At 45.5% G+C, this 25,191-nt stretch overlaps 1 protein-coding gene across 5 annotated transcripts in view; it reads left to right on the top strand.

The window, feature by feature from the left end:
- The window catches only part of FAM219A (family with sequence similarity 219 member A), a 95,058-nt gene that overhangs the window by 37,390 nt on the left and 32,477 nt on the right, over positions 1-25,191 (top strand). For 3 of the 5 annotated variants that reach the window (XM_074165734.1, XM_074165737.1, XM_074165735.1), the window contains exon 2: positions 19,359-19,458. In XM_074165734.1, coding sequence (XP_074021835.1) covers positions 19,359-19,458 — 100 coding nt within the window. The remainder of the gene's footprint in view (positions 1-19,358; positions 19,459-25,191) is intronic. The other 2 variants (XM_074165738.1, XM_074165739.1) reach the window with 1 other exon arrangement.

Genomic DNA, 25,191 nt, shown 5'->3' with positions numbered 1-25,191 from the left:
GCAGATGTAGGAGTCTCATGCTTGGAGAGTCTTATTTTTTTCACCTGTGGTGTTTTTGTGACAGTCATCTTGAACATGACATGAGATGCACCAGCCCCCTCCCTTTGCTGTGCCAGCAGAACCCATGAATCAGCAGAGCCCTGCTGCAGTGGCTTCACGGAGCCGGATCCTGCCTCTGGGGGCCCATGGATGGGGTCGTGGCTCCAGCGGTAGGTGCTGGTCTGCCTGACTATGCAAGGAGGGCTGTGATCCTAACCTCACTCCATCCCTCCAGGGGTTGCAGCGCCAGCTGAGGCTCTCTGGGCTGGTGAGCACCACAGCTTTGAGGAGACAGTCAGGTGATAAGGCAACCTGTGCTGCCAGAAGGGCCATACTCCCCCCACTTCTACCAAGGAGAAAGCATCACGCCAGCCCAGGCTGCCAGCTGAACTGCACCGTTTTAAGTGGTGCAAGAAATACAAAAATAGGCTGCAAGCAAATCTCGCGATTTGTGGGTGAATGACTTGTCAGCCTGGGGGTTGGTTGAAGGGGGAACGAGTTGGCGTTGGCACTAAGAGGCTCGTCTGAATAGCTGAGGTCTGGATTCAAGTCGTTATTACAGACTGTTTTGTGTTCACCTGCCTCTATTAGTTCATGCTCTGTCTGCGGATGTGACTGGAAAGCGATTTTCGAAACTCTTCTTTTTATCGATCATCTGCAGGTAGAAGTCTCAAGGAGTTGCACTGACAGGAGAAAAAGGAGAAGGTCCTCTTTCTAGGGACTCAGTAAGAAACCCTGTTTGCTGATTGTTAGTGGGCTGGATTCTTCTCCCATAAGAAAACACCTTCACCACGATAATTACCTCCTGTAAACTGTATTGATGGTAAGAGACCTGGGCTACTTCTGGAGGCTTTTGGGAAATTATGTTCTTCAGGAGAAGCTATACAGTACAGCTGCTGCTGGGTGCAGCAGGGGGTAGAGACACTGAGGAGTTAAACTGAAGCCGGGGGGAGAATGCAGCTTCAGCATCTGTGTTCTCCACACAGCCATGCTTTTGTGAGAGATGTCTTGGCTCTGTATGAACCACAGTACTAGCTCCTGTTCTACTTGGTGTACTTTTCATTTCTGGATTTAAAACATAGCATGTTGATGTAACTGGATACCCACTGGTGTGAGGGAAATACCGAACAATTACTGAAATGTTTGTGCAGGATGAGCAGGAGTGTCCGAGTTCAAAGTGCTGGGCATGGTTGTTAATGAAAATCTGTTTGGCATGGCTGCTGTATAATTAAGATGCCACACGTCGTCTCTTTGTGCGTGGGTCACTGTCAGCATCTCAAGATTATCGTGGGCATGATGCAGGAGGCAGCTACCACCGTAATTTGCTTGGTGTAAAAGCTGGACCTGAGAACTAGCAGCTTAAACTGGAGCTCATCCATACAGACGGTTTTGGAAACTTTAAAAGCAGTCACAAATTCCCTGAACCCTGCCCCATTATAGCTGGGGGAGCAGTTGTATCTGAAAAGCCTGTGGAGCAGTTGGAGTAAATGGCCCTAAGCTGTACTGTTTGTGCAATTTAATATCCATTTCTGCTCAAAGCAATTCTGCAGGGATTTTACATAGTGTAAGAGCAGAATAATTTAATTTTGCTGTGTTAAAGTCTATTAGCTCTCCTGCAAACAGGAAATAGTTCACAGCTTCTTTATAACTCTGAAATGACTGAGGTGGGAATTCGAGTGAATTACACTTCCCTGTGTAAGCACAGGTGTATACTCGGTGTTGACTACGTTGCTCTGCTTCAGCTGTTTGCATATACTGCAGAAGTGGAAGCGTTAAAAACAGAGACAGGTTAGAGGTACAGTAGCTATCCTGTTATTAAACATAATGGAGTCTTAATGTCATACTTCACATGATACTTATCCTACTGGCTGTGCAAACTGGGCGAAACACAAATTATAATTAAATTGTTGATCTCTCTGGTGTAGGTGAACCACTTGAGTTGTTTTGAGTGTTCTCTGTTTCTGTGACCTTGCTCTGTCAGGTTCAGGCCACCTCTGTGTGGTCTGTCGGGATCACCCCACATCACACGCCTCAATTAAAAGCTGTGATTGTGCAGGCACTTTGCACAAGCTCTTGCAGCGGTGCCAGATCTCCAGGTACGAAACTGATCACGTGGTCCTGTAATTTAGATTGAAAGTGTTCCTTTAGAGGTAAAGTTGCTACAAGATGGATTGCAATTGTAGAGACAGAGAAGAGTTTAAATGGAAATGCAACCAGTTTAAAGTAAATGGAAAGCCTCCCAGTTTTGTCAGGTTAGAGCACAAGTTACAGGTAGGGTAGGGGCTGGCTGCTTCATGGGAAGTGAGATGTCTCACCTGGAAATTATCTCAACAGGAGACTCTCTTAGGACTAATGGGCTCCCCGCTATGGGCAGGGGTGAAAGTAAAAGGTCTGGCAATATGGAGAGGGAAATGGTTAAGAGCAAAGGAAGGTGTGTGAAAGAGCAGTGTAAGAGCAAGTGAACCTAAAATTATGTCCTGAGATAGCTGCACTTAGCTTACAGGCTAATCGTTATGATTTGTGTCGTCAGTACATTATGTGATTATACATCGTAATGGGCCGGGACTCTGCTGCCTCCTTTGAAGGTCATTACAACGCACTTAGGTATCTTGTGTTTGTACAGCATGAGCATCAGCTTAGATGGATCTGTATGCAGCAAAGTATGCTGAAGATATGCCCAGGGGTTAAGCTATATGTAGATGAGCTTTTTAAAACGCAAATTTCATCTAGAGCATCAGAAGCTCTCTCTGAGCTGTGGTGCTGGGGGCAGGGACCTAATGAGACTGCTTTAATATAGCTGTAACATACGCATTAGGTAGCAGTTGGAAAGACAGTCTATCTTTCAAGGTTTAAGCAGCACTTTCTGAAAGTGCCTTCAATTAACAGCTAATGACAAGCTTGCTTTGGTGATTCTCTCGTTATCTTGTATAGCCAGATAATGAGAATGATCACCCAGAGAGACTTCAATTTATTTACCATTTTTTATTTCGTTGGGAGGCTTCTGGATATTTGAGCCAGTGGCATTCCTGATTTGTGTCTCAGTAACTCAAGTGCCTGAGTGCAGCTTCAATCTATCATTGCTGTGAAGATTTACATTTCAGATAGCTTTTTCCAGCAGCGCAGATGTTGCAAACCTTAAATTACTGCACAAAGTTGCTATTACCCTGCAGAAGATGGAACTAATAGGTAACGAAAACGGTATCTCTTTCCCATGCCTGTCTTCTTAATGATAATGGAATTTAAAAGATCTACAAAGGGCTGTTTCAGCTAAATATCTCATGTCCACTGCTATTTGAAAAGAGAATAATGAGCTGAAAGTGTTTTTGTGCCCACCCGCAGTTTTAATTGAAAGCTGTGAAGACAAAGAGGTAGAACCAGGCTCAAGGGACCTTTCCGAGAGAGACTTGATGTGAACCATCTCTCCTGTATCTGAATGTATTGTCTAAGCCATCCTCGTTAAGCTAAAAAGCTTCAGTGGTAATGAGAGGTCTTCCTAATGTTCCCCCTGTATTAATTCTGTAGGCAACTTACAAACCAAATTGGAACCCTTGCAGAAGATCCCGTTCTTACGTTTCGTTGACTCTTCTCTAGTTTCCGCTTCTCTGTACACATAGCGCATTGCAGAAGAAACAGACACAAACGTGGCCTAACCTCCAAATACACAGCTGGCCTTAGGAGGAAAGTTGTGCATTTTTCATTTGCTTTTTTAAGATCACGTGTTGCCCTTCCCTTTTTACTTGCTAGTTCCTTACATGAATGAGGCTCACAGGGAGAAGAAATTGTCAGGTGTGACATAGCAGAGAGGCAACTCTTTACATTGATACGGGATGTGGGAGATAGTTGAAACATTGGGGAGCTCTGTCTGAATTATAGTAGTTTGGATGCTAATGTGAAAGGAGTAAGTTCCTGAGAAAGTTAACTGAGCAAAGAGCATGAAGCTGTTCACAAGGCAATTCTGGAAAAGCATTTTGTGGGAAAAGGAAGATGATAGGATGAAGAAACCAGCTTGTATACTGAGATCAACCTTTCAAATGTCCGGGGAACAGTCTAGCCTGTGAGACTTGTGATTTGTTTGTGTAATTTTCTGCTTAATATCAAACGTTTGCAGGAAGGGACCACTTTCCAGGATTGTAATATAGTCCTGGAACTGCAACTCCTGACCACTTTTTCCCCCTGCAGTGTAGTTTGAAGTATAATATTGGTGCTTACTGCTTTCTGGTGCATGCTACCAAATGTATTCAGTAGAAAATGCATTTATGAAAATGCTCTTATCACAGGGGACGGAACCCTGGAGAAAGACCCCGCTCTCCGGACCTTGTGTTGAGCAGCTTCACTTCTCCGAGTCTCAGTTTTCCCCAATATAGAATAGAGGATAATGATTCAGACATCTCCTGCAAAAACACTTTGAAAGATGAAAAGCAGGGTAGAAAACCTGAGATACAGGGAAAATAACTTAGCATCACTGCAGGGAACACAAATGAAACCATCTGTGCAGTGTGGCGACAGAGACAAAAAGGCAAACAAAAGTTCAGGAAGATGAAAATGCAGGCAAAAAACTGTGAAGGCATTCTAGATCAGTAATACGTTGCCTGGGACATGGTGTGTGTTTCTGATCACCCATCCTAAAATGGTTATTATGGAATCAGGAGGAGTTTAGGGGTCTGTAACAAGAAAGAAAGAGACAGTGAAAATACTGGAATTGCTTCTTCTTGAAGAAGCAAATAGTAGAAGGAAAATAATCAAGGAGGTAGGAAAAAAATAAAAGAGAGAGATCAGGGGTTAGTAGGTACCTGAACTCCTACTCCAAAACACAGGATATTAAGAACTTAGTGGGACTGAAAGACACCGATACCAAAGCCGAGTCAATAGAGTGAGGGAGAGAGGCAGGGAATGAATTAATTCCTACAGTTTATGGGCCCACTGGCACAAGACACCAGTTCATGGATAAGGAGGATGCAAGGATCGACGCCACAGTAAAAATAAACAGTATGAGAAGGAATAGACATTCTTTTTTCAACACCTCTGGCAGCCCTCTAATTACTGTGGTCTGAAAGGGAACTTTCCCAAGTGCCAGGTCATCCCAAAAGAGATTTCTTACCTCGTTTGGGGTGAATGAGCACAGGCCTTTGGTAAGATGGAGGGGCTGCTGCTCTAATTTATTGTAGTAGTTCCCTTGCTCTTACTTCACTGAGTGTTCCAAGTCTCCTAGCTCTTGGAGGAGAACAGTTGTATGGGCAGCAGCGTGATGCTGGCAAGGAAACTGGCAGGGTTGCAAATTAGGGTTACAAATTAGGGTTAAAAGACACATGGCAGGGTTGCAAATTAAGGTTACAAGACACACCAGTGCATTAGGGGGAAGGATAGGGCTCCCAGGCGCAGAAACACACTGCAAAACCACACACACACAAGATGAAGAAAGGTATAAAACCAAAATTCCCCTCGTGGCCAAGTTAGTAATTTTGTGGGCTGTTCCACAGTGTTTGGCACAAGAGATAGTGCCTGAGCACTTCACAAAGTCTTTGTTAATCTCTGCTGCCCTCCTGATAGGGGAGGGTAAGGATTACAAAGCCTTACCAGCTCCCCCTAGTCCTTTCAAAATCCCTTCCCTCTCTCTGACCATCTTATGGCTGGATGGATAAGGGCTTGAGATAGACACCGATTAAGGCCAGAAGATCATTTGGGGTTTTCAGTGCAACATATCTATCACCTGAGGAGTGTTTCACCCTCCTGATTCGTATCTTTTCACCTACTCAAAGCGCAGCTCCTGCTCACTTTGATAGCATTTGTAAGCACTCAACGTATCACACTGCAGGGCTGTGATCCAAGAGCCCAGCAGAGGAGGGAGAACTTATTAGTGACCGTTTGTGGGAAATCTGTTTTTAGAGACTTTCCACATTTTGTGTAAGAGCATAAAAGTCCCAGTTCTCTATAGCAGCTTCAAGTTGTATCACCGCATGATCATCTTTCCTCCTGTGCAGTCTGCTCCCCTGTTCCCTACATGACTTGCAACTCCTGCAAGAAATCATGTACTTGGGCTTCTGTTCCTTCCTTGTGTAACCCTGATTGATCTCCAGCGTAGGTCCGTGCTGGCTCCTGAGTTACCAAGGGAAAAGGTCATTAAAGCAGTATGTCATTAAAGACTATTTTATAGCACATAGGTTGCAGGGGCTCAAATTAGGCTGCAGTAACCATATTTGAGAGCTTGATAAACCAGCCCTGCTGTTTTTTCCTGATGTCATTTCTCTGCAGTTTTAACTGAGCAAAATGGACTATAAGGAAGCCCCAGCATGGCCTGGCACAGCAGCACCAGCGTGGCTCTTGTGGGGTTTGAGCACGTCGCTCCATGCCACCAGCCTCAGCTGGGTTCAGACAGTTAGGTTCCTAAATCTTATTGATTTATCTTCATTGCAAGAAGGCTTCTGGAGCTTCTCTCAAAGGTAGTCTGGGACCAGCTGGGGAAGTACTAGCAATGGTCGGCTGTTGTCCTTCGTGTGCACAAGCCCTGGCAGAGCAACAAGGTGCAACGTGTCACAGATGCCTGACAGCTATATCCTCTATTGCTTTTAACCCTGATCACTTTTCACTGTCCCTGTCCTGTCTCTTCCTTATCTTCTTGGACTTGTTCTTCTAGGAACGTCTTTCAACCGTTCTTATTTCCCCTCCTGGATACCCATACAGTTCTGTTTCCCCCATTCCCTTCTCCAGCCAGCTCTGTTCCTCCTAGCAGATTCTGCCTTCCCTCCCTGCTCGTCCCCTGACAGTCTCCTGCCCTCATCATCCACAGCCTCAGCCTGCAGATGCTGAGAAAGATATCACTTAGAGGGGAGGGCTCAGGGTGGCAAAATGTGTTCCCAGGACCCCAACCCAACAAAAAGATGTATTTTTAATATATATATATATATAATTATATGTAGTTCAAATCAGACTGAGATAAAAGTCCAGAGTGCAAAATTTCACGCCACAGAGTAGACACTTGGCAAATGGAAAAAAAAAAAAAAAAAGTCAAAATGCAAAGATTTGGGCAGTCACACTCAGCAAGCAAAGCAGGCAAACACCTCCATGTTTCCCAGCAGTCTGCCTTCCAGCAAGGCCCTTGGGAGCCCCGGTGCAGGGCTCTAGGGCAGGTCCCTGTCCCCACAGCAGAAGGAGCAGCAGCCTGGCAGAAGCTGAATAAAGAGCGAGAGCAGGCGAGCGTGTGCCCAAGCCCATCCCAGGGAGCACTGATGCTGCGGTCATCCTTTCATCTCCCTCCCCAGCTCAACCAGGGATCTGGTTTGGCTTTTTTGTGCATTCAGTGAGCTCCCTCGACCTCCTGTTCCCACCTCGCGCGGTGCATCCTCCCGTGCTCCGCAATCTGCTGCGGCTCCTCGAAGGGGGCAGGCACAGATGGCTTGATTTCAGTTGATAAAGGGGGCTGCCTTCAAAGGAGAAGCGAGGCGGAAGCCGTCTGGCCTGATATGTCTTTCTGATGCTGTCAACGGGATGCTGAGGACACAAGCTGGAGCCGGATGGAGACCAGCTCCATTGCAGGGAGCACGGAGGGGAAAGAAATCCTCCTTTGAAAACGCTCTCCTTGTGCTGCTAAATGGTGTCTGCTTGCCTTTATTTCAGACAGCTCCTGCCAAGCCTGGTTTTCCTCAATATTTAAGGTATGCTCTGGTCTTTGCTCAGCCCGCTGTGCTCCGTGAAAGATAACAGCGCTAAATATCTTCAGATGCTCTTGAGGGATGGCTGGGAATGCGGCTGGCATTTTATGTGCCGCTGACTTCTAAGCTCAATGTGGTAAAACGCTAAGCAGGCTTGTCACTTCCCATCCACAGCATCTGGCAGCGCTGAGGCTGTCGGACACCTTGCTGAGCCCAGCCCTGGCGGGCAGCACGGGGCTGACAGGCTCTCCAGGACCTTTGCAGTGCGTAAACTGCAACCCTGCAATAATCAAGGGAATTGGAGCAAGCTTAGCAAACAGGGGAGATGATAAAAGCCACCACTTCTAGGAATAAAAATAGTTTTTTCTTCAGGGACCTCAATTTTGAGCTTTTTTGTCAGGATCAGGAAGGGAAGAAGCATCTCTGCCCTTTGGAGACGTTATAATGTGTAAGCCACGTTTATAAAAATCACCTATTTCCCTTTAAGTCGACTCCTGTGTCTTCGTCTCAGCTTCCCTGATTAGTCACATAATGAGGATATTTCTAATACAAATGTGTCAGGGGAGAAGGGAGCCAAACAGTGCTTTATCAGAAGAAAATCTGTATCCCCCCAGATGCTAATTAGTCACAGAGACACAGGCGTGGGGGGCGGGGGTGAGGCGAGCTCTTATTTTAGAAGCTGAAATGATTTGTGCCCTCACAATTCCTTGCGCAAGGCTGGAAAACCATGCCAAGGTAGGGAATGACTTGAGCTCTCCCTCGGCTTTCGCCTCCCTGCCCCTCGGATGTGTTTGCCGTGCTGCTGCTCCTGCTGCTGTTTGCGGGGTTATTTCTGACACGAGCTTGGCTAAACAGAAACTGTCTCCTTATAAATATGGAAATCTGATGACTGAGCTCTCCATCTCTTGGGACGCGTTGAGAGCGTTGCGCTGAAGAGAAAAGGGCTGCTGAGCACTCAGCTGGGTGGCTTTGTTTTCTCTGCTAGTGGGGAGAAAACAGTAGGGTTTTAATGCTGGGGTCCACCTTTGCAGGATGGGCAAGTGACCTCTCGGGCTGTGCAGCAACGTGCTGAATACCTTCTACAGGTGGCCACGCTGAGCATGGTGAGTTGAGGACAAGAGCATTCCTGCCTGCATGATGCTGTCCTCTCAAAGGCGTCAGTGTTACCCACCAAGATGCTGGCTGAACTCATCAGCCTGGTTTGTGGGGTCAGGAGGCAGCACTGGGTGGGTATGAGAGCGTGGGCTGTGGCAGAGTTCCCTGCTCTGTCCAGGCTGATCCGGTGTCCACCACTGAGATCGCCACCTGTCTGCAGCGTGACAGATATGCCTGGTGCATGAGCCTTGGGCAGCTGCTCATCTTTTGGGTTGCATTGGAAGAGTCTATGTTTTAAATTTTATTGAAGGGCTTTGAATGCCACTGGGCATCCATTATTATTGCTGAGAAATCTCTTGAGACCTCGATCCCAGAGTGGTGAGTCCCCACAGTGCTTCTTCAGGGCTTTGTCTGGATCCCACTTACAGCCTGTCTCCTTTCCTCGGTTTTCTCAGCATCCTTTCTTCCTGGGGACAGAGGCAGCTTTGATCTTGGACAAATGCACAGGTATTTGCTTTTTCCTCAACATCCTGACTGCATTTTTTACACGGCATTCCCAGATCTTCAGCTTGCCTAGAAAACAGGGTACTGAGTCCTTGAGATTTCCACGCTGATGACTTTAACTCTTTCCTGAGCCAGTTTTGGCTGAGTGCCTGAAGGGACATGCAGTGATTCCTTACTGAAAGCAAGGTCCATCCATGCCCTTGGTTTTGAGTGCAGGCTGAGTAAAATGCAGGTGTACAAAAGCTCAGCTTGTACAGGCAGCAAACACTCTGCCCAGCGTGCCTTGGGTTGAAGGCAATAGACCTGGCAAACATGAAGTAGGTGTGTGATGGAGAGTTTTGACACATCCTGGGGTTTCAACATGAATCCAGAGGCTGAAAAAAAGTTCTGCAGTCTGCACACATCTCACTTGCATTCCAGAAACATCTGACATCAAGCTGACACTTGGCAGATGACATTGTCCATTGTGTGGGTCTTGAGACCTCAATCAGAGCCTGCAGAGCCAGATACCCCTCCCCTCTGTGAGAAGGAGGATTTACTAGGTGCAGGAGAAAGGCAGGATGAAAAACGATTGTTGGGGAAGGAATAAGCAGGAGAAGCAATCAAACAGCTCAGAAGAGGATCTGAGGGATCGGACTAAAGGTGCCAGGGGTATTCCAGGAGCAAAAAGCAAGACCTCATTCATCTTACCCATATAGGATTTGAACATGTAAAATCAGCCGCCTTTCTTAAAAAAAAAAAAGGGTCCTAACTGCTAACTGGAAAAGAGTGAGTGGCCCCAGAGGTACGCTAGTAATAGCTGTGACATTGAGCCACTGATTGGAGCCCTTGGTCTGTTGAAAGGTATGGATGTGGAGCCGTTCCAGCTTTTCCTGCTATTGTTCTTACAGCCAGAGGCTCTGGAAGCTTAGTAACACCATATTTACCACGCTGGATCCATAGTCCATGGCTTATGAAAGCTATTATCTGATCTTGGGGACTTTGGAGGCAACTTACGTCACTGGAACAGGACTCACCTACTGTCATTCATATTGTATCGGGATGTTTTTGTCAGAATATATTATTTCTGCAGTATCTGCCAGAACCAGACAACATTTTTAGTGTTTCCTTCAGGCAAACTTTGAACTTGTGTTTCACGTACAGCTGGAAGAGCCTCGCTGTGTGCAGAGAGGATCTGTAAACCATTCTATATATGCCCGCCCATCAGCAGTGATGGCACCACTTGTCCTGCACTTCCTCAGCCGGTTTCTCCTGGTGTTGGGTTTGTCCATGGGAAGGAAGCACAGTTTCTGTCCGTCACACATGAGAGTCTTTGGTTGTCTTCATTTCAAGTGGAAAACTCAATTCTCTCTTTGAAAATAGACTTTTCCTCTCCATGAAGCTCTTTTAAAGCCTTGAAGGAGTAAAAATGGGCCACACCTTTGAAAGAAGCTCTAAACACTAACCAGTGAGCATGAATTCAGTCACTACAAGATCCTGCCATGGTCCCTTTTGGGCAACACTAGGGCTGTCCAGAACACTGCAAATTTCTATAGGATTCGGCTACAGCATGTAGCTGAGAGCCCAGGCTACTTTTTCTGCCTCCATCCTCCAAACCCACCGTGACCTTGGCTCTGAGAGGCTCCTCCATTTCTAATAATTTTGAGGCTATCCTTCCTCATGAGTCGAGGTTTAAAGAGCAGTTATAAAGTTGTCTGGGGGTTTTTGAGACCCCTAGACGCTGGTTGCCAGACTGACTCTTACAATAACTACCAAGGAATTTGTGATGCTTTATTGCCTTAAATGCTCCTATGTCTCATGTTGCACCTCAGAGCTGTGGCTATATAATCAGAGGTGCAAAAGGAAAGGTGTAATGTCCTCGTGTATATACCCTTTACAAGGAAAGGAATGTTTGGGTGTTGGATCATCCTGAAAACATACCTCAGTTAATAGCTGGTTTTAAATAGTTATTGCATGCCAGACGCTTCGCAAGTGCTGCAGGCGGTGGGGAGCGCAGTGTGGCATTTCTCTAATTTGCAATGTTAATGATCCAATTTAAGTCATGTAGAGTTAGCACAAGATACCAAACCTATAAACGCATGTGATAATAGTGATGGCTTGTGTGCGTGAGAAGAGCCTGGAGGGAAATATGGTGTTAAATATACTCTGTCATGATTGAAAGGGAAGGACCGGGAGCTGCTTGTGCTGCTGGTTTCTTGGAGGGAAATCTAACAGAAATCATGTAATTACTCCCATTTTTCTTCCTTGCCCTTCCATTGCTTACCCAAAGTATTTGGTCTACTTAGTGAATTGGTGCTTCCTCTGTTACCGTAGACTCCCAGGATTAGTCATACATCATCATCATCATCATCTAAAAAAAGAGACTTTCTTCCCGGTGCTGCAAATGTCACTTTTGATTAGAAAAACAGACCTCTGAGACGTCTGGTTCCCTTCCCACAGCTTACGCCTTTCAGTTTGCTGCATTTTGTTCGGCTTGAGTGTGGCAGTGGGGCAGACCCTTGGTGGCCGGGGCTCCGAGGCAGCGTTTCAGCCCAGGCACTGCGGCACGCACCGGGCAGACCGGCACTTCCCTTCCCTTCCCTCCCTCCCCCTCCCCCCCCGCCCCGGGTTTTGAGGCAAAGCAAAGATATGAATTCCAGCCAGTGAGTTGAGCTACCCCAACTGCATGTCTACACAGTTAAAAAGTTGTTTCAGTGACGTTCTGGTTCAATTTAATTAATAACAACTTGAGGTTTTTAATCATGCAGCCGTATTAACACTGCTGGCTTTTCAAGTGCTGAAAAAAAAGTGGCTTCAAATACCAGTTTGTCTTATAAATGAATTAGGTTCAAAATCTGCATCTTGTAGTGGATATTGCAGGCCTAATTTGTTACTGTTAAATAAGATCGGTTCAGCAGTTGCTCAGAAAAGGAGAACAGCAATGTTGTAACTGGTGTATTGGCAGCGCTAGTAGAAAGCCAATAAACAGTTGTTGTTTATTGCTTTGTTGAAACTGAGTCAGTAGCTACCAGGATGTATTTCGGGCATCAGTTGCTGTTGTCACCAAAATGCCACTTATTTTCACTTCGGTACGGGGTGGCGATGCTGAGATGAGCAGTTAGTGCTCTGGATCCAGCAGCATGCACATGTTGATGAAGAGACCACCACGTCTTCCTGAGAGCCTTCTGCTCTGATCACCGTGTGGGTTTGGAGTTCCTTCAACATGTGACACTTAGAAAAAAGATGGTTTTCTACAGCTCACCCAGAGAATGTGAAGACCGGCCATGGTCCTTGGCAGTTGGTTTGGAGAACCTGTCATTCCCAGGATAAACCGGTATTCTAACTAAATGAGTCTGGTTTAGAAGCAGGTTCCTCCCCTCTTAAGACAGATCAGGACAAGGGACTTAAAAAGATCAGGGATCTTCTCACCTTCCACCAAATCTGGATCAGGCAGCCCCAAAACTAGGTCAGCTCTTGACTTTCTATGTGACAAATCAGTTTCTAACCCAGGCTTGCCACAGCAATTCCACAACTTTATCAGGCAAATACACAGCTCCCTAGCCTTACCTTTACATTTTTCTCTGATATTTCCTTTCAATTCCGCTGCAATTTAAGGTAATCGTTTCTTATTCTGATGATCAGAAAGATGAAAAAAAAAATTACTCCCTTTTTCTCTGTGGCAACCCTTTTGGTATCTGCAGACAGCTATTGTATTTCTCCTTAGTCTTCCTCTTTCTTCTTTGAACAACCCCATTTTTCCAGTGTTCCTGGATGGTTGTAACTTCCAGCTTTTATCTATAGAACTGCTGAGGCGATTACATCTTCCTTGAAATAATGGGCTCCAAAACTGTCTGTTTGGGCTGAAGCCTGAGGGATGTGGAGGAGAGCATGAGAGAGTCTTTTGTGAGGTTTGCAGGTTCCGTTCCTGCCATACATCCCCCTGTGACGCTTTCCTTTCTCTTTGCTGAACATGCTGTTACTGACCATTGTTCACCTATATGGTGGATTCATCTTGATCCCCTATAAATCTCACAGCCTTTCAGTCTCTCCTTTTATGCCATTTCTCACATAGACACAGACTATGTACATTTTGGTTCCCAGTGGTTTTGTTCCCAGTGGCTTTTTTCCAAGCACTTTATTTTCATAGATATCTCGTGTCTATATTGTAGTGGTACCTAGAAGCTGCAGAGGTCTGTTGTCCAAAACAGTGTGAGATGGTGCTTTTGCACACCCACCTCTCGGTATCAGAGTCTCCTCCCCAGAAGCCTGCTGCCTACAGCTGCGTTTCTCAGGATAACCTACTGCGGTACAGCTTGAGGCAGAGTGAATCTGCCAACAGCATAGGATTTTCTGTTCCCAGGGCAGAGAGACTGAAGGCATAAATATTTGTCAGCAGGAGCAATGTTCTAGCCTGAGAGTTTGGGATGACAACATGGGAATGGTAGAAACTTCTCAGTGACCCAAATGTACCTCCTGTGTTGGGGGTGCATGTGGTTTCTCACTTGTTTTTCTGCTCACTAAGAACATCTATCAGATTTTCCAGACTCAGTGTTTGATGTGGAAGAGAAGCAAAACACTGGGGCTTGTCCTGTCTTGTTAGCATTTGTTTGCAGTGTGTGATCCACACGGACAGCTTTAGAAAGCAGGAGTCTGCTGAGCTGTGCGCGCTGGCGATGGTCTGTCACACATATGTTGGTACCAAGACTTCCAGCATCTTGAAGTTGGATAGAAGACAAGAAGCACATCATCAGCTGGTATGGGAGAGAGGCAAAAGTAGCTGGATGGTACTCCTGAGCAGTCAGCTCATACTGATTCAGCTGATGATGATCAAACCAAAGCCTCTGAACTATGAAGTGGTGGGTAAAGCCCTGTATTTTTGGTCTTTCCTTGAGATTAGAGGGTAAGGGCCCTTCTGCTTTTATAAAAAAAACAGAGCTGCTTTAGTGGTGATAGAATTTCCCATAGACAGCAAAGTGGAGAACATTTTCTTAGGGCTGTAAAAATAGCTGATTTTTAGGGTTGGGCAGATAGGGTCATCTCAGTTTCCAGCTGTGTTTTTAAGAGAAAGATGAAGGCCACAGAAACTGCCTGTGCCCATTGCCTTCCACATGTACCAGTGTCCCAGAGGGTTTGCAGGGTGGAAGGCAGAAGCTTGTTAGGCTTGCAAGATGTCAGAAGTCTTGACTGTGAAGGAAGGCAAAGGAGGCTGCATTTTCAAAGGTGCTCTCAGGGTGTGTTTGTACCCAGCAGCCAACTCACAGAATCACAGAATCTCATGGGGTTGGAAGGGACCTCTGGAGATCATCTTGTCCAACCCCCCTGCCAAAGCAGGTCCACCTAGAGCAGGTTGCACAGGAACGTGTCCAGGTGGGTTTTGAATGTCTCCAGAGACGGAGATTCCACCACCTCTCTGGGCAGCCTGTTCCAGTGCTCTGCCACCCTCAAAGTAAAGAAGTTCCTCCTCATGTCTAGATGGAAATTCTTACATTCAAGTCTGTGCCCATATCCTCTTGTCATTTCACTAGGCACCACTGAAGAAAGACTGGCTCCATCCTCTACTCAGGGTGTAACTGCACAGTTTGCTGGCTGTTTGGGTCTGTTTCCACCCCGTAGTCAGTGTGGGTTACTGGGAGATGTAGGCAGTAACAATGAAAAGGCTCTTGACCTGGTGCGTTATGGCAGGTGTGTTGGTTCTTGCCAAGTACTGCAAAAAGGAAAGGGGAGATTTAAAAAAAAAGAGAAAGAATAAAATCCTTGCTCTGCATGCCATCTTCCTTAACCCCCTGATTTCAGTTTGAAGTGGTTTCAGCTTCTCCCTGTGCCCCTGCATACGGAGGATTCACAGCACTCCTGCCCCTGAGGGTTCACTGGAACTAATTTCTGATGTTCAGAAGTGGCACATGGTACACACCGTAGGGCATGGCTGTACTTAGCAGGAGGGCAGTTTTCAAGGTCCGTTGTGTTGAGCCTGTAGAAAAAAACAAACCAGTAAGGAACTGCCCCACCATTTGAATGCTGTGGTTGTACATGCCCAATTAAGCTGTGAGCACGTGGGAAGAAAACTTGGATTAAACTCTGGCCCCAGCCAAACGTTCATGCAGTGGTCTGATTGAATGCATTTTTTCCTTAGGAATGAAAACATAAGGATGCCTCAGGAACAAAAAATCCCTTAAATGTGTTAAATTCCCAGAGCCATTTAGAGCCCCTGCAGCCACATCTCGGCACTTGCCTTTGGATTGGGACTGTTGTGTTCCCCTCAGTGAGCAGAGAGAAATCACGTCATGTGGCCTGGGACCGGTCACACTGAGGTAGCTGAGATTTTGACGCTGGGGTCAGAGCTGAATGTACCGGTTTAGGGAGGCTTGTAAAAAAGGACAAAATCTCCAAGTGAATTCCAATAGCAAAAGCCCGCGGCGAGTCTCAGTGTGCTCGTAGGCATTCACAAGCGAAAGGCTAATTAGTCAAGTAAATGTTTCTCTGGGTGGATGAGCTATAGAGAGAGAAATGCACCCGTTCAGTATGCACAGAAGCAAAGTGTGTTCGTGCAAAGAGGCAGCTCCAGCCGAGCTGCCGTGGGAATGCTGTTGTTCTCGCAGCCGGGGTTGTTATGGAGTCCTGTGCGTTGCTGCAGAATTTATATGAAGTGATGGATGGGAAATATGACAGTGCCTCAGCACTTCTGGGGCAGGGATGGATACCCGCTGGCGCTAGGGATGCTGTCTCTGGCCCAGCTTGGTTTCCTTCTGGAACTATTTTACTCTCTGGAGGGAGCAGGTCTGGCCAGTGCACACAGCAGTGGTCACCCAGACTCTGCTGGTGCTTGGTGATCCCTCTGTGCAAGTCATGGGTCTGTTGTGCGACCGTAATGTGGGTCTGCTGCAGAGGTGCCATGCTGCTGGGGAAAAAAAGTGTCATTTCAAACCTCGGATATTAATTCCTGGTGGTGTGGGCTGGCACTGTTATGGACTCTGCTGCTGTGCCCTTCATCATTCTCACCTCCAGTCTCAGAGGCAGGGGTACAGCCTCCACCAGCTGCCAGGCCTCTTCTGTAGTCAGTGGGGAGAGGAAGACACATCTCCAGGGATGCATTCATCTCTTTTTAAGATGAGTGTCTAAAACAGGATGGAATGAATTGCTCTTTGAAAATTATCTTTTTTTTCTTTGGAGGCCTAGGAAGCCTTTTCTATTTGTTTGGTCTAGAGCCCAGCTTTGAGACTGGTCCAGCTGAGTCCTCTGGTCCAGGACCAGAGTCGGAATCCTCAAAGGCATCTCAGAACATTTCTCCTCTCCCTCTGTTCATGCAAATGGCTGTCTAATGTTGCTGGCAGGTTACCCACAAGGAATAGCTACCGTCAGCACGTCAGCTTCTGAGAAAAGTAAGGGCTGGTTTTGATTTAAAGAGTTTAAGTGTAATTTTAAAAGTGTGAACCTGAGCTAGTCCAGGTGGCCAGGCCCTTTCTCTGCCACGTGAACTTCTGTCTGTGAGCTCACATAGCTCTATGCTGGACTGCACTAGCACAGGAGGCAGTATATGGGCATCACACAATGTCCTTAACCGTAATACATCTACTCCCATGCCTTCCTGCGGCCAGCAGCCAGGAGGTCCAAGGACTTGTTTGTGTTCAGTAGCACTAGGAAGCATCCAGGTCTTGGAGTCATGGTCCTTAAAACCAGCTGTATCCAGAGAAATATTCTCATCCAGGAAGCCTGGACTCAGGTGGTGCCATTTACTACCTTACGCAACCCACTTGGAGAAGTTCTGGCATGTCTGGGAGACAGCTGTGTCCTTTGTATGATCTGGCCATTCCCATGAGTATCCTCTCCTACAGCCTGGATTCTGGTCTAGGCCCTTCACTGTGTGTGTTGGAGACCAATCCCATGTTACAAGGATGCCACAAGAACTGGTCTTCAGTTGAGATCATAGAATAGGTTCTGACACGGAAAATAAGGATGGCTAGTTCAGGTCAGATTAAAGGTCTCACCTACCCCTGTGCTGTGTCCCCAGGAGGACAAGGACAGGTGAGCCCAGAATGATGCCTCCCTGGTTCCCCTCCTCCAGCAATCTGTGCCTGAGGACAGCCTGAGACAGAAGCAGTGCTTTTGAATTTGATGGATATTCCTTCCATGCATTTTTCTTGCCCTTTCCTGAGCCCCTTTAGGCATCCACAGCAGCATATCATCTGCTGTATAGAGTTTGGTTCCAGCTGCTGCGTGTTAACTGCCACTTGGTATCTCATGCTTGTAGAAAATAAGAGCTAGTTAATCCCTATTCACCTTCTCACCCCACTCAGGATTATTTAGACATCTCCCAGACCCCCTGTCCATTGTCCCTCCCTTGCTGAAGAGCCCTGGTTTGTCTAGATGTTCATCTAGTGGAACCTGTCATCTGAGATCTCTTCCTTGAGTGACAGCAGCTAGCTACAGCTCATCATTTTCATTTATAAAGTTGGAATTGTTTTTCTTCTGTGTACCACTTCACTTTTAGCTTCAGCTAATTTCAACTGCTGTATTTTTGCCATTCAACTGCTCTATTTTGTCATTTAGTGTGGTTATTAAGGTAGCATTTTCAGCCTAAAATATATGTGATTCATCACTTATGCCTGTGTTCTCCTGGAGACTGGCTTGCTTGTTTGCAACCTGCTCTAAGCTTTTGAACCAGTCATGAGACTGCTGCATTAGAGGAAAAGACCAGCAGTGACTGCATTAGAGTAAAGCAGAAGAAATTGCGTATGGCTCAGCATTATCTATTTAATGTCATTGAACGCAAAGTCTTGTAAGCACCATCCATTTTAAGTACTGTCAAAGTCTACTGGGTTCAAATTCTGCAAAGCAGCAGAATTTTAACAAAACACTATAACCCTACATATGTTATTTGACCAGTTTCTATGAAGACAGAGCCTAATTCAAGAATCACATTTTATCTCATAAGCACAGTGTAGTAAAAAGAGCTAATGTGTGCTGCAGAAAGAAGGCAGGCACTGGGGAGGAAGGACAGTGGCTCATCAAGTGATTTTTTTACTGAGAGCAAAGAGAGATGGGCAGTATCAATTCACCAGTTTGGAGTGATATTTTCTAGTATTTAGTTTCTGGTGCTTTGTTTCATTTCTTACAAAGTGGTGGTTTCTTCAGATATCGGATGTCATATTGGATGTTTGTTTTCCCTGTGCAGCTCTACCTAATATAAATCCAAATTTACGTACACATAAATGTATATATATGTGCATGTTCAATATAGTTTCAAGCTCCTAAGTGGGAAGAAGTGAACGTGTTTGAAAACCAATTTTCACTGTGGTGCCAAGTAGAGATAGTTTCAGCAGGTTTGAAGTTTGCTGTGAAAGGACTTTAAATGTTTTTAGCAGTGGTAGAACTGCCTGAATTGGTAGTTTGTCCCTCTCTGAATCCTTTGACGTGCTGTAGCATAGAGCTGGACACTACCTGGATTAGGTTGTCTGCAAGTAGGCACGATAGAGCAGACTCTGTCTTTGGGGAGCTTTGGTTTTTGGGGGGATTTCAGTGACAGTGAAAGGTAGTGTGCTGACAGATGCTAAAATTAAATCTTTCCAATTAGCCACAAAATAGGTCCAGCATGGGACATACAGGCTTCTTCATCCCTGTCCCAGGAGAAACCGAGATTGAATTCTCCTACTCATTCAGTCCTTGCTCCTTCCGAACTGGAATTTGGCACAGGTGGTCATGAGCTTTTTAGTTTTAATCGTGAGGTTGACTGGTCCACTTGGAACTCAGCTGAAGCTGTAAATGCATTTCATACAACACCCCAAAGAGTCATCACATGAAAATGGTTTGGGACTACTGCCAGCCCAGGCTGAGTTTGAACCCACCTCCCCACATTATATTCCCAGAATCATCCATCATATAACTCTGATGTTGAAATCTGGCTTTCCAGAGGTACTTTTAGCACACTAAACGTGCTTCCAAAGTTCTGTGGTTTGCCCCTGGGTTTCAGCTGTTCAAAACACCGGCGTGTTCTCTGCTCCCTCCAAATGCGGGTGGGAATGGACTCGCCTAACAGCCAGTTAAAGCACAGATTGCATAACTTTCAGCTAAACCATTCTGTTTTGTTTTCTTTCTTAACAGGATCCAACAGCTGCATCTATTTCGGACAGAGATTGTGATACGAGAGAGGGAGAGACTGTAGCCATGAACTATAAGCCGTCCCCACTTCAAGTGAAATTAGGTGAGTCTTTGCTGATGGAAGAGGCTGAATCCAAGGTCTGAAGTACGGTGAGGTGCTCGTGGAATCTTATGCAGATCCCCATGCATGTGGCTGAGGATACCACCCAGCTCAAACGACTTACAGAGCAGTTTTATCACAGTGATTCTGCTGCTGGGGGAACCAACCTACAACCATGTAAGGACCCTGTATCTTGGGCTGTGGTAGAGGAAGGAAGCTATGCCTTGAAAGGAAGGCATAGCTTTTTAAACCTACAGATTTTTATCAAGCTAAGATCAAGGCTTGGCCAGATAAAGAATGACGATAATATGGAGGGACTGCAAAAAAGAGATAGAATGATTGCAAACAAAAGGGAAAGGATCAAAGATTTGGGCCACTACTGGGAAAAAAGCTGTGTTACTGTGAGATGGAGGGCATGTAGGTCTGTAAAGATTCACATACAAATACTCGTGCTATTTCTGAGAAGTATTTTTTGAGTTTTGGAAGCAGAATCATCCAGTTAGCACAATGCACTGCCTCCTTGCAAGGCTGATGCTTACAAGAAGACAGCAATCCACACATGGCTGTCCTGCCTCCAAAACTAGAGCCACTATTGTGCCATACCACCTCAAGAACCTGATGAAGGGCAAGTTAAAGGAACCATGTGCTTTTTGCTCAGAGCATGGATGAAAAATGGAACTCTAAATCTCAAAATTTCCCAGTAGGAGCAGGAAGCCAGTCCCCTGGTTGTCCTTCACATCAGAATAAATGACACTGAGAGGGTGGTGCACAAGCTGATTGAGGGTGACTATGCCATGTTGAGGAAGGCTCTGAAAGAAACAGGTACCCACATGTTCAGTGGAATAGGTCTGGCCCCTACCAAATGAGTGATAGGGAAGGCCAGCAGACAGCTAAGGTTTGCAGAAGGTTTGGGAAAGTTTGGCCATTGGCGAGTGATTATGAAGAGATGTTCTCAACAGATAGGTTTTACCCAAGGACCTGCAGTACTACTGCAAATGCTAGCCTTGGCCTCATTTATAAGAGGAGCCTTAAATAAACACCAGGAAAAGGCTGGGAGTGCTTGTGAAATCCCAAGGCTCTGCCTGAGTACGTAGTAAATTGAATAATCAGGCAAATCTGGTCATAGCAGTGCAGAATGGAACATCACAGAGTAGACCCATAGATGGCAAAGGAAAAGAAAGTAGCTGAATAGGCAAGATCTTGCTGAAAGGGTGACTAGGAAAGAGAAGGCAGGAAGTTGGATGTGCAAAGGCAGAAAGATTATGCAGCAACATGGAGGACCTTGAGCTGCTGATACAGGATATAAGCAGGTGCATTGGGACAGTAGATCTGTCCTGCAATCGCAGTCATGAATACTCTAAAACCAGTGGATGCTTTTTGGGAAAAGGCAGGCAGCAGAAGTATGTGTTAATGACAGCACAGTGCACAGTTTGGTAAAAAATTATCACTGCCAGCGTGCCATATGCCACCAGGATCCTTTTTCATTGCCAAGACAGTTCTGTAATGTTATTAGACAGGTAATTACTACTGCAATAGTTGTTTTAGATAATTTAACATCAGGAATCAGGTTGGAGAGCAATTGATACTATTATTGGTAAGTCTGAGATATTCTTAGATTTCTAGGCAATAAAAATATCCTCCAGAGATTCGCTAACGTGACAGGAAATTGTGCTATTTTAGACTTGGCTTTGGTAAGTCATGAGGACATTAGAGGAGATGTGATCATAGGAAACAGATTTGGATTTGGGGATAACAAGTTCACTTCACGCAAATTAAATGAAAAGGTAGTTTGAGGTAGATGTGTAACAAACCTCAGTTTTATAAACTAAGTGCTTAACCAAAGCCAGTAGATTGAGAAACCCAGGAACTCAAAACACATAAGGTAGTATTGAAGAAGAAAGTATTGGAAGAAGGGATACTGCTAATGGAGTTCCCCAACAGTCATTTCATTTATGTGTTTGTTAATGACTTTGACACAAAAAGCAGGAGTCAGTAGAGAACATTTAGTCGTAGTGTATTTGGGACACATCAGTACAATAAAGCCTCAGAAGTGCCATACAGAAAAAACCATGAAAACTAGAATAATAGAAATGGGAAAAAATATGACAGGAGACACTCAGTCTGCTGTAAACTGGAATTTACCAACTGGAGATGACTAAGGAAGAGGAAGCCTGTTGCGTTAGTTTATTGCAAGGTAGCTGTTTAAATGGACTGATACACGAAAATACACCGCAGGCGCACTTCTGCAGAGCTGACCAGCTTCTTTACAAGGAACAGATACAACGTAATGATTAGACCTTCTGCCAGAACTTCTGCTTTCCCACACAGGGAATATTTTATTTCATTAGGCACTGCTGAATGCTGCTATCCATCAGTAAAGAGGTAGAGAGAGGTATTGGAAGAGTTTGTGCAGAAGATAGAGGTGCACCATTGCCAGGACCTCCTTTCCAGCTAGTGCTTCTGCCCGGTGGATACTCAGTGCACTTATGAAGGTGATAGTGGGTGAAACCTACCTGCTTAAGAGGAATTGTCTTGCAAGGCTGACGAGCATCTTCCTGCCTTGTCTTCATAGAGAAGTCCGCTCAAACACCTCTCTCTGCCTGTGGAAACAACGCGCCTCTTTAAGTAGGTGAACACATACCTAGCGGTATTTGGATTGACTGTCTACTCTTAGCCGTACCCGGATGAGCTCTAGGTTACATGGGGCACAACGAGACTAACGGTATTGTCTGTAGCCAGCGTAACACGCCTTTAATCCACATCAGCTCATCGCTCCTGTTATTCTTGTAATCTGCCCAGCCTTTAGAATTTTAATTGTAAAGTTTTGTGAGTTTAATAGCTCCCATCTTCCAGCTCTGGCCCCTGTTCCTCCAAATAGATTTTTTTTTTTTTTTCTCTTCTGCATTAAACTTCTCAGGATTTGGATTGGGTTTTTAATCTCTTTAAGGCTAGACAAAGTTAAGGTAGTACATAAATGTTTAATAGAATAACTGGCAGGGCCATTGTTGGGAATGGTGGCAACTAGAGTTTTAATCCTATTGCTGGTTTTCCATATAGGTAGTGGCATTTTTCACTGTTAAATCAAAATCAATTGTTCAAATGTCAAATGCTCTGATGGAAGGTTGATAAATGTCATTTTTTCACTCTGTGAAGATTCATATGTAAATCTGTCATATGTGCTTGCTGGAAGCTTGATTCAAGGGAGCTCAATTAAATACCAGCCCAGCATGAATACAACTTTTGCTTCCAGAGGCCGCAGTGATTGAAATGTGACCAAAAGAGTGTGCTGTGCTGCACGCACTAAACACAGATTTATCCTGCTGCTTGAATGGTCTTTTCCTTGGTTGTTTCTCAGCCTCTGAATAAATACAGTTGCCCACGTGTTTCCTGAGGGTGGGGGGTCATTTAGATACAAGAAAAACTTCCCAGGTGGCTTATATTTCTTGTGACTTCCTAAAGGTTAGGAAGTATAAACCTGGTTTATAAGTGGAACAGTAAAACTTTGAGCTTACTGCTGGGGCCACATCAAAAAAAGAGGAGAACCTCACACCAAGAGGAAATAACATCTCCCAGTTCATGTAGTTCATCATCTTAAACCCTTATTGATGTTATACCCATATTAATTATGTATTTCTTGCTTTTCTAAGACTACCACTTTGTCTTTTTGTCAGGAACTGCAAGGCTCAGCCATGCTTCTTTCTTTCTTTCCAATCACTTGATAAGGAGGCTCCTGACAGCACTGTGGCGGGGGCTGGGTATACATTAGTGCTTAGGAGATGTCTCCAGCACATCCTTATTAGGCAGCATACCCAGATAGAGCACATACCACAAGCCTTTTGAAAACAGAAGAGAGTTGTGATAAGGAGAGAGGGAGGAACAGAATAATTCCCAAATGCAAATCTCAGGGGCTCCATATCCACTGGAAGGCAACAGATCCTCATGGGATCCCCAGGAGACAAGATATTATTTTAATGAAGCTTCTGCCATCTGTTTTTCTATTCTGCATTTTTGATTTCCCTTCTCTGCAGTGAAATCCCCATCCAGACAGTCTGTCCGTCTTACCTAGCAGTCAGTGACGTTACAGTTTGTGTTAAAACAGAATGGGCAACATGGCAATAGGTTGTGGCACTGCAGAACAAGCTACTGTGATGATGAGGGGCTGCAGCAGTGGCATCTTCATCAGCACATCCACCTCACCGCGGGCTTGGCAGTAAGTCTCCTGCCATCCCCCTCCTCAGATAGACATATGAGAGAGAGGCAGACAGACAGAGACGCTCGTAGCAGCCCTCATCCCTCCGAGATACCTGTTGCCTTAGATGTAAGTGCCTCCTCTCCAGGGTGCCTAAAAGTATGTGAAAAATGAGTGCCTAAGCTCAGTAAATTGGGTCCCACCTTAAGACTGAGTGAGCTACATGCAGATGAGGTCTCCTGCCCTATGAGCAAAAGGAAGCCTAGTTCATGTTGATGTAGGCTTCAGAGTTTATGGGTTTTGGTTTAGATTTTCTTTGCAAAGCTTCTTGTAAAAAAATTACCTGAATTGCAAATGTAGCAGGTAATTTTCCTGCTTTCCTAATTACTGTTTTGTTGCTCTCCCAGCGTAGATCTCATGCTGGTATTTATCTTAATACCAAAAAAGCACAGTGGCTGATACTAGTCAGCCCTGTAAGGAGAAGTAGCACAAAGTTGCCTTTGGTGTAAGCTGCTGTAGCTCAAGTATACAATCCACCAGCCTAACCAGAAACTTTCTTTGCCTCAAGAGGCGGGGAGCTGTCGTAACTCTAACAGAGCAGAGCTATTTCATTAATTAATAGGATACTAACACTTTCATCCTGCCAGCTGCATTGCAGTATGTTGCTTTATTTCTCTAGGAGACACGGTGCAGATTACTCTTAGAGCAGGTCAGCCACAGCCCGGCTACTGCTGGGAAGGAAATTCTGCTCGCTGGGAGCCTGGACCTATTGCCAGGGTGAGCGTAAAAGCTTCCTGAGTCACCCCAGCCTGGCCTTTTGGCTTTCTGTGTGACAGGAAGGAGATGAGAGCAAGAGAACTGCCATAGAGGAGCCTGAGCCAAACAGATGGCTCAGGGAGTGGTGAAGGAAAGCTTGGTAGAAAAAGTCATTGTCTAACACATAACCGTAGTGGTCATCCTCCGAGGAGAGATCTCAGGTGAGGCCACCGAGGCTCCTTGCCTGCTTCTGCTTCTTCCTGTGTCAGTCCCGCCTCTCCATCTTAACATGTGTAAACGACCCAAGATTTTACTTGGTGACAGCAGAGGAGTTCATGTCTCTGTCTTTCACACAGGAAGAGGAAGAGGATTCTGCATGGAGACACCAATAAGGTGCGCCCACTACCAAGCACTGAATTGTTTCACTTGTGCTATTGGATCAGTTCTTGCTTGTTAACAAACAAGATTCTCAAAAACCTCAAGCAAGTAACTGGAATGATGTTTGCTTAGAGCAAGCAGCTGTAGCAGAAGTAGAACAGCAACAGGAACCCCATCGCAAGGAAATATAGCATGTTGTTCCCCGGTGTGCCTTATTCGACAAAACTGAGTATCTAATTTATGGCAGTGTCTCTTAGTGGAGACTGAAGTGAACAGAGGAGATAATCCGTCTGGGGACAGGGGCAAATGACACTTCTGAGGTGTTAACTCCTGCCTTCCAGCCCGCTGCTGTGCATTCATGGCAGATATTGACTTGCTGTGTGATCAGGGAGGAGTAGTACTGGGAATGTCGG

The sequence above is a fragment of the Numenius arquata genome, chromosome Z (assembly GCF_964106895.1).
Source record: "Numenius arquata chromosome Z, bNumArq3.hap1.1, whole genome shotgun sequence".
NCBI classification, from domain to species: domain Eukaryota; kingdom Metazoa; phylum Chordata; class Aves; order Charadriiformes; family Scolopacidae; genus Numenius; species Numenius arquata.
This window is presented reverse-complemented; position numbering and strand designations above follow the sequence as displayed.